The 9141-nt window shown below is 43.5% G+C and overlaps 1 protein-coding gene across 1 annotated transcript in view; it reads left to right on the top strand.

Moving 5' to 3' along the window:
• Positions 1 to 9141, top strand: part of LOC102384374 (trifunctional purine biosynthetic protein adenosine-3-like) — a 53856-nt gene that overhangs the window by 10735 nt on the left and 33980 nt on the right. The window contains exons 6-9 of the mRNA XM_025214418.1: positions 1134 to 1245; positions 2828 to 2896; positions 3853 to 3978; positions 7010 to 7097. Of these exons, the coding sequence (XP_025070203.1) occupies positions 1134 to 1245; positions 2828 to 2896; positions 3853 to 3978; positions 7010 to 7097 (395 nt within the window). The remainder of the gene's footprint in view (positions 1 to 1133; positions 1246 to 2827; positions 2897 to 3852; positions 3979 to 7009; positions 7098 to 9141) is intronic.

Raw genomic sequence — 9141 nt, 5'->3', positions numbered from 1 at the left:
CTGAAATCAGTAGGATTCTTTGGGGGAGTCATCTGCTCCTAAGTAGTGATGTTCCGCTACTACAGTAAAACTGACCTACAAAAGAAGGCTGCTGCTGTATATCAGAGTCACTACAGCAGTTCTGCTTTGTGTTCATTCACTGACTACACGCACTTTTTTTCTTGTATCATATAGTAACGGGTATAATTAGAACGTGCCTTTTTAAAAACATTTAGTTGTTTTCCCTAAGAAAGCTCTAACTATTTATATTTTTGTCATGTAAAGGAACTTCAGTACACAAACAATAAATGGGGTTAAACACAGAGAGAGAGCCTTTTATATTTCAGACAGACATGCTATACATGCCAGAATACAAGGTTTCTGTTTGCTATTACTACTGAATGTAGAAGCCAAAGATTGGGCTTTCTGTAAGATAATAAAGAAATGTCAAAGGAATGAGCTTCTGGATTGGAAAGATTGCCCATTTGTCCGAGTCGTTCTGTGCATCACTTATTCAAACACCACATTTGGTTTTTGGCTGTTTACCATCTGGGACAGAGGTACAGGAGTAAGAATGTGCTTAAAATATTCAGAATTGGATAACTCATTCTGTGCTCAAAATAAGTGCTGTAATTTTGCAGCAAGTCCTCTGAATTCCTCTCTTGCTCTTCAAAACAGCAGCTGAATTTCTGCTTGAGGCACAAGCCTCAGTTCTGCCTTGATTATGGACGCTTAAATGGTGCTTCTGAAATACTGCTTAGTGTTGCATTTAATTGATCATTTATTCTTTCAAATTGTTTGAGACCTACCAAATGGTAGTATCCCTGGATTTAAAGGGGGAAGAGATTGGGGGCTGAGACACAAAAGTTAAATGATTTTTGTCCAAGAGTTCACAAAGAACAGTCAGAGCCACTCCAAGAGCTCAGGAGTTCCTATTCCGTGTCCTGCACCTAGAGCCTAAGTCCATGATGAGCTTGTCTAACAACATGGCCTTCCAGAGTGGGATGGGAAGTATGTGTGCATGTATAAAATTCATCAACTACGCAGCTAAAAGGGAAAAATCTTGGAAGCACCGAACTCGAAAGCGTGTTTTTTAGAGGATGCAGCAGGGATATCTGGATCCTGACTCTAATGTGATATGTTTTCCTTTAAAGCACAGACTTTCCTGCACTGGTTGTAAAGGCTGGTAGCCCAGCTGCTAGAAAAGAGGTAATTATTGCAGCCAGCAAAGAGGAAGCATGTGAAGCTGTGCAAAAGATGATGCAGGTAAAATGCTTTTTCTTTAAATACTGTAAGGCTGATTGCCACTATCCAGTGGTCTCTAAGAATTTACTTTGGGATCCTGGCCCATTTTGTAGCCCTAGCAAGTATTTTCACCTCACCATCCTATTGGCCTGAGAGCAGGCTGGATCCAGAGTCTGAATTAATTTCTTACCTTGAGCTGATTCCTTCTCAAGTCAAAGCCTTGCCACTCAAGGCAGCAGCAGCTTGTGCTACTTCAGCCTATGCTGTGTCTGTTCTTGAATAAAAGGAAAGCTGTGTTCAAGTCTGCCAGTGCCTGTGTTGTGGCCAAAATTAGGGTCTGGGTCTACGTATAAGGATGAAGACACTATGGTACCACAGCACAGATGGAAAGTGGGTCACCAAGTGAACTGTGAGTGACCTTGCCTCATGAAAAATGATGCAAGATGATGATGAAAGAGGTGTCATGTGAAGATTTTGGGGCCAAGTGCAGAGCCACTTAGGCAACGTGTGCACATCGCGCCCACACAGCCTTTATAGGCTGAGCTCGGGGTGTGTCTGGGTGGATCTGTGGCTGTGAGGTTTTGGGTCTGTGTGTCCAAGGGCACGTGTGGGTAGTGTGGTGGAGGGAGTGAAACTGATTGAGGCCTGTGTCGGATATCAACTGGGGTGTGAGCGCATAGGGAGAGACTGACTGAAGGAGAAGATAGGCACTCCATGGAGGCTGTGCTGTGTATGCTCCAGAGGCTCAAAGGTCTCCGTGCGGTTGCTCCCCTTCAGACTTCTACATCAAGGTAAATAGAGTTGGCTCCCCAGGCTTTTCCTCCCTGGGTGCATGCATCTTTGACACAGAATGACCCTTTTACTTTATCGCCTCAATCCTTCCCCTCCTTCTGTCCTTTTATTAGTTAAGCACCCTTGTTGAAAAGGCAGCAAGGTGGGAGGTAGGCCACTGCTGACCTGTACTGGAGGACGGATGGCCAGTGACCGATCAGACAGTGGTGGAGATAAATAAAATTACTCTTGCCCCTCTGTAATATATTCCACTCCTTCCTTCCTGTTATAGTTGATCATTTGATGTTTGTTGATTAGTCATGGTTAATATTATTTGTTAAATATTGTTAGTTGCTTTTGTTATTAATAAACCGTGTTATTCTTTCATTGCTAATTCGGTGCATGTGGTAGTTAACCCAACTTCATCTAATTGCCTGGTAAATTGGGTAGCGATTAGATACACCCTGGTTTACCAGCTAATTGTCTCAGGGCCAAGAAACACCTCCCTTTATGCGAGTGGACAGTATAAGGTACAGCCCATTGAACAATGTCATTTAATTAGGCACTTAATTAAGTCCCCACGTAACACCTGCAGTTGTGGACCAGTCTTTTTTCTTGTCCACACGTGTCTTGGCATCCACTGACTTTTTCTGTGGACTGTGGTTGCTTTCTAGGATTCTTGTCTCTTGGTTGAACCCTGTGGCATCTAAGCAGGCTGGCACCTTTCAAATGCATTGTTTTCTTTCTTGAAAAGGGAATTGCTAAGAGAAGGACAGAGCAGAACTAACAGATGGATATCGCAGCTAATAACTACAGAATATTTCTAATGCAGGAAAACATGTTTGGGGAGTCTGGAGAGATGGTTGTCGTTGAGGAACTTCTTAAAGGGGAAGAACTTTCTGTATGTTGGTCAGTTTTTTGGCTCAACATTTTGCTTGTATTGCTGCTGCATTGTTTGTCTAATGGTATGAATTATTTGTTTTGAATAGCTTATGCTCCATAGGGCAGCTATATAAGTAAATTTGTATGGTACACATTTTGAATTTGAATGAATTTGTTCATTATGCAACTCTGTTCTACTTTTAACTGTAAATGTACAGTACTTATGATCTGTAGGGGGATAAAAAATAATAAAGAGAACAAAGTAACCTAAAAGATGTTTGTTTGGATTTGTAGCTCTATCTGCTTTGTTATAATTCTTGTATTACACCACTAGTTTTATCCTACTCGTTAGCTTACTTTTTGTGATTGTAGTGCTTTTCCCAGCCAGGGATTATAGCTAGTGGTAGCCCACCTTTAGGCAAGTGTCCCCACATAGAGGCTTCCTGTGCCACTTGTGGCATGCATGTCATAGTCTGGTTGTCCCTGGACTATTCTAACATGTAGGAGGAAATCCAAGCTTGCCTCGATGGCTGTATATCTTTGACAACTATTACTTGAATTCTGTATGCAAGATTTTGCTCCAAAGATAGTATTTTGCACACATTTAGACCTCTAATTCAGCAACCACTTGCATATGTGTTTAATTTCATGCTTGTAAAATAGTTCCATTTTAAGTCAACAGGATGACTTGCATGCATTAAGATAAACATTTCCTTAAACCTATGTCTGTGCAGGGCACAGGTACCCTTAATTAGCTCTGCAGTCCCTACTGTTAGTAGTAATAGCTAACCTACCTGTACTGCTTTTGGAGCCAGAGCTAGTATGTGTAGAGCTGCCTCATCTATTTCTTGTGCCATATAGATATACCTTAAACAACTTGCTGGATCAGGACTTTATCATGTGAGCTACACTGCTGATTTCCTTGAGTGGGTAAAATAACTCACTTGGGTATGCTGTGTTTGTTTTTCCCCACAGTGCTTGTGCTTCAGTGATGGAGTCACAGTTGCCCCCATGCCACTGGCCCAGGTCCACAGATATTTGCTGGATGGAGACAGAGGTCCAAACACTGAAGGGTTGGGAGCTTTCTGCCCTGCACCTCAGGTATAGTGATTCTTTGAGTTTATTTCTGAAATTGAATTGTGGGTGTAATGAGGCATTAGTGACCATTGTTGTTAAGAGCCCCAGTCATGTTGCCAGCACATTGGCACAACTCCCTCTGAAGTCAGGGGGAGCTGTGCTTGCAGAATGGCTGCAATGTAGTATCTCAGGACTTGTCTACCGCATCTTTATGCTGGTTCTGGCAGCACCCCCACTCAGTCTTGTTCAGTGTGTGTCAGATCCTGGAAGAAAGCAGAGGAGCCACCCCAGAGTGGCCCTGAGGCAGACAGCCTAAGAGCAGCTACACTGAGGCCCTATGGGGAGCTGGTGCTCATAGGGCAGGAGTGAATGGGTGGGCTGTGCTTTACGGTGACGCCTCTGAGTGCAGCATGGAGGCACAGCATAGAAGCATACACAGAGTCCTGTTATTCTTTCTTAAGGATTTCAAGTCTGAGTTTGGGACAGTGTTCTCCTGCCTTTTCCATTACTTTTAGAGCTGATTCATAGATGTTAGGGTTGGAAGGGACCTCAGCAGATCATTGAGTCCGACCCCCTGCCCCAGCCAGGAAAGAGCGCTGGGGTCAAATGACCCCAGCCAGGTGTTTGTTCACAAAGACCCCCAAGGTAGGGGAGAGCACCACCTCCCTTGGGAGCCCATTCCAGATTCTGGCATCCCTTACCATAAAGTTTTTCCTGATGTCTAACCTGAATCTGCTCTCTGTCAGTTTGTGGCCATTATTTTTAGGTACTCCAAAGGGTGCCCTGGTAAACAAAGCATCTCATATCCCTTGCTGTCTCCCCCTCAATGAATTTGTAGGTGGCCACAAGATCACCTCTCAGCCTTCTCTTGCGGAGGCTGAAGAGATTCAGGTCCCTTAATGTCTTCTCATAGGGCCTTAACTGCAGGCCCCTAACCATATGAGTGGCCCTCATCTGGACCCTCTCAAGGTTATCCACATCCCTCTTGAAGTACGACGCCCAAAATTGGACGCAGTACTCCAGATGCAGCCTCACCAGTGCTGCATAGAGAAGTATCACCTCCCTAGACCTGTTTGTGATGCACCTGCTAATGCCTGATAAAGTGTAGTTAGCGGTCATGTCTCTCCAACCCGACATAAGCATGCACCTAAGGGGTGGAGGTGAGGAAGGGCCTCTCTAATTCCCAGCATATGTGGTATCCTTTTTGTATCTCAAATATGTAGTTAGGAAATGATTTTTGATTCTTTGAAAGGCCGATGAGCTGTTTCAGCAAGTTATTGAATTACAGTATTTCTCTGCAAATGCTAAATTCACTGGAACAAAGTGAGCCATAATTGCTGCAGCCCATTCTGCCAGTGTCCTAAGCCTCTCTTTTGTCAGCCTCGTTGGTGGAAAGGAATTATGAGTAATCATAAGCGCTGTCACTTGGAAGGAAGTCCCCAGGAAGCCCAAAATTGCACTCTACCCTTAAGAACCCTGGTACAGTGCCTGTGTCCTGTGACAGAGGGGTAATGGAAGAGATGTTGTTGTGCTTCAGTTATTCCTGGCTTCTGGACAAGCTCATGGGAACAGGGAGTAGCCAGATATCAGTGAGGACTAGGGGCCAATCCAGCCCTCAGCCAGAACAGTGCATAGGATAGCATTTCTCAACCCATGGGTCATGACCCAAAAGTGAGTTGCAAGAATATATGAAAGGATCACGGACAAACTTTAAGAGTTTGTTGATCCACTTTTTAAAAATGGATTTGCCTTTAAAGGAGAAAATGTGGGAAACTGTGGCTTTTTCCTTGCAGGCTTTCAGAGTTCTGGCCTGCAAGGGGCTGCTTAGGGCCCACCTGCCCCACACACTGCGGGGGCTGGAGCCTGGGGGTGGGGGGCAGTGGGTCGGGAGTGAGGGGCACTGGGTCAGGACTAGCCATGGATGTTTAAAAACATCCCCTGGTACAAAAAAGGTTGAGAACCACTGGGATAGAGCACTCGGCTCAACTCTGGTGCATGAATACATTTGGCCGCAATGCTGAAGTAAGACCATATATAGGTCTGAATGTCGGGTCCAATCCACTGCACGCTGAACTTGGGGCAATCTTTCCATTGACTTTAGTGGATGTTAGATTGAGCTCTTAAGGCAAAAAAAAACCCTCTGGTATATTTTAATAGGATTGTTTTGCCTTTAAGTAGAATGAGATTGTGTCCTTCCTGTTATTTTAATAGATGCCATGTTTCTATATCTAATATCCTATTATATTGATTACAAATTATTTTAATTATTATAAATATATGGTGACATCTTTATTAGAAATCCTTTTGTCTTAAGAAATTACCCAAAAATAGCCTCAAATGTCGATCTGCTTAAATTTAAGTGATTTACACAGCTTTAAACAGGTTTTCCATTACATGTCATAGTGTTATTTTCTAGACTGATCTATCACCTTTGAATATAGCTATTATAAATGGACTGAGAATTACCCATGTCTCAGTTTCAATGGGTAATTTTTCATTATTGGTTTGGTGTTTTTCCTCTTTGGAGCCTGATTCAGAATATTCACTGAGAATCTTTAAAACCACCACAGCTTTACCAAAAGCAACTGGAGTAGATTGAAAGATTCCCATTGGCTTCTTTGAGCTCTGTAAGTAGGGCTTAACTGGCTTTCTGTTATGTAATAGAACATGTGGCTTGGATGGAATAAAATGGGATGTATGCAGATTGTATTAACATTTTACTGCTTATCTGGACCTCACAAAAAATTCTGAGTAAAGTTAAGCAGATGGCAAGAATACATTAGAGTTTTCAGAAGGAAAGCACATTGCTTTGGTTGAACATGTAATAGATTTTCAATCGAGCAGCTTTTTAATAAAATAAGATACCATCCAACAATTTTTTTATCACATTTGACTGAACTTAAATTCCTATGAAATTCTTATGGAAACATGATAACAAATACAAAATAAATGTGCTTACAGCCTATGCTTTCTAAAAGACTCTCAGATTAATTATAATGGGAAGAATTTATATCTTGAAGGGCTATTACTTTCTCAATTTGTTGTTGTTCATCAGGTTCCAGAAGCTCTTCTACAGAAAATCAAAGATGCTATCTTTCAACCCATTGTTGATAATATGAGACAAGAAGGAACACCGTATATAGGTAAGGAAGCATTCACTTGAATGACAGGGTAAAGTCACGTCAGCTAATCGTTGGGGATTACATTTGAGCTATTACTTGTTTTCATCAAAGAATAATATTCTGTTTTTCCATTCTAGTTTAAATCTCACTAGCTTGGCTTATAACTAACGTTAAGCACCTTAATTTCTGACAGTTCAAGGGTTTTATTATACTTGTGTTTTTTTCCTAATACATGGAGAAATGGAAGGGCTGTGCATTATCTGTTATCTATAAAACAGAAGCATTGGCTGGCCTGAGACGACTAGTTGTATTAAGTTGTAGGCCCGGCCTTTCATCGCAGCACTCAGTTTCATTAAGGGAGGGAAGTGAACCACAACAACTAAAGGATATTCAATTTTAATTGACCTTGGCTATAAAAACTCATCTTTTGTGGGTAAAACCTGCCAGCTGCAGTAGCCGCTGACGGACGATACTTAGCTGTGGCTCATATATTAACTTCAGCTGTATAATTCACCCCTGTATTCAACAATGAGAGTATTGAAGAACTCTGTCAGAAAATTAATTTGCAAAAGGGGTTGATGCCAAATGAGAGAGAGTGGTGTCAACAGTCACTTCATGCCAGTGGCTGTCGTTAACACGGAGGCAATACCAGGATAATGTATTAAATGAATTGGAACCCAGTTCTGGAAGATCTCGGGCTTCCTTTGAGTTACTAATTATTTCATACTGTCAGAAGCATGCTAAGAAATTAATAGGTGATTAATTATGTTCATCACTACCTTGGAAACACCTGGTACCTGGCAGGACTGAGTCTTTAATGCAGCTCTTTATTTGAAGATACTCAAAGACTTGTCAGTGAAAGATTGATATCTGATCACAAAGTGCTTGTTTGTATTGCTGCAGGTCTTATAGAATTTGTTTTTTATGTTAAACAGTTTGTAATAATAAAAATTCTCAGCTGTGGATTTTGGCAGGAATTTGTACTAGTAATAATATAGACATTCCTATCCGTTGCAGTGCATTAAAGAGATCTCATTCAATTATACAGTGCAACATAAAAGCTATTCCTGCACAGGATTTTTCTTTTGGGAGTTGTGTTTGCATCTTCTGAAGATCTCGCTACACCTCCAGAGTGTCTCCAATTGAGGGGCTGTAGTAGAGGGCAGACTGTTTTTTGTTTGTAGGGTTTTTTTGTTTGTTTGTTTTTGTTGTTGTTATAGTCTTGAATGAGCTTTGTTCTCCCCTTTCTTTTTACTCCAGGGCTGTCCAACTTCTGGGCAGCCACAGGCCACATGCCATGCATGCTGCAGACCTGGGGGCATTACCCTGCGCAGGTGGTCAAGCAGGCAAACATGTTCCAGCTCCCTTTCCCTCCCTACCATGCACAGCTCAGCCATGCTCACTCTTCTATTTTACAGCTCCCCTCCCCCCCCACCCCATCACGTGTGCCATGTGGGCTGCCCAGCTTCCCTCTCAGCTGTGTACACAGCCCTCTCCCCAACCTAACCATGTGGGCCAAGTGGGTAGCTCTCCCTCTCACCACCCTGCAGCACAGGTAACTGGGCCCTCTGCAAGCAGCCAGAAGGGGAGGGGGTACTGCGCATGTGGCTTGCATGGGTAAAAGAGTGGAGGAGCTAGACTGCCCAGCACTCCTCCTGCTGTGCACACAGTGTGGGTAGTTTAGCTCCCCACCGGGTGGGCAGCACCCCTTTCTCCCCTGCAGCACAGGCAACTCAGCTTACCGTGTCATGTGTGGATATTGGCAGCGTGGACAGACAAGCTTTGCTATGCAGCTTGGGCACTCCAGCCCCATCCTAGCTGCCACAAAAGCTGCTACTAGGGAGGTGGAGTGGTGGCTGGATGGGCTAACCCAGGGGTTGGCAACCCCCAGCACATGTGCCAGCATGGCACGTGAGGCCATTTTCCTCGGCACGTGTTGGGGCCGGGAGGCAGAAGCTGTTTGCAGTTTCCCAGCTGCAGCCGCCCCGTCTCTGAGTAGCTGCTGCTAGCCAGAAGCCCAGACTGCTCCCAGCAGGCGGCTAGGAGGCTGCAAGCCCTGCTTGCA

Source organism: Alligator sinensis, unplaced genomic scaffold (assembly GCF_000455745.1).
Source record: "Alligator sinensis unplaced genomic scaffold, ASM45574v1 scaffold996_1, whole genome shotgun sequence".
Lineage (NCBI taxonomy): Eukaryota > Metazoa > Chordata > Crocodylia > Alligatoridae > Alligator > Alligator sinensis.
Note: the sequence above shows the minus strand (reverse complement) of the source record. Positions and strands in the feature narration are given on the sequence as shown.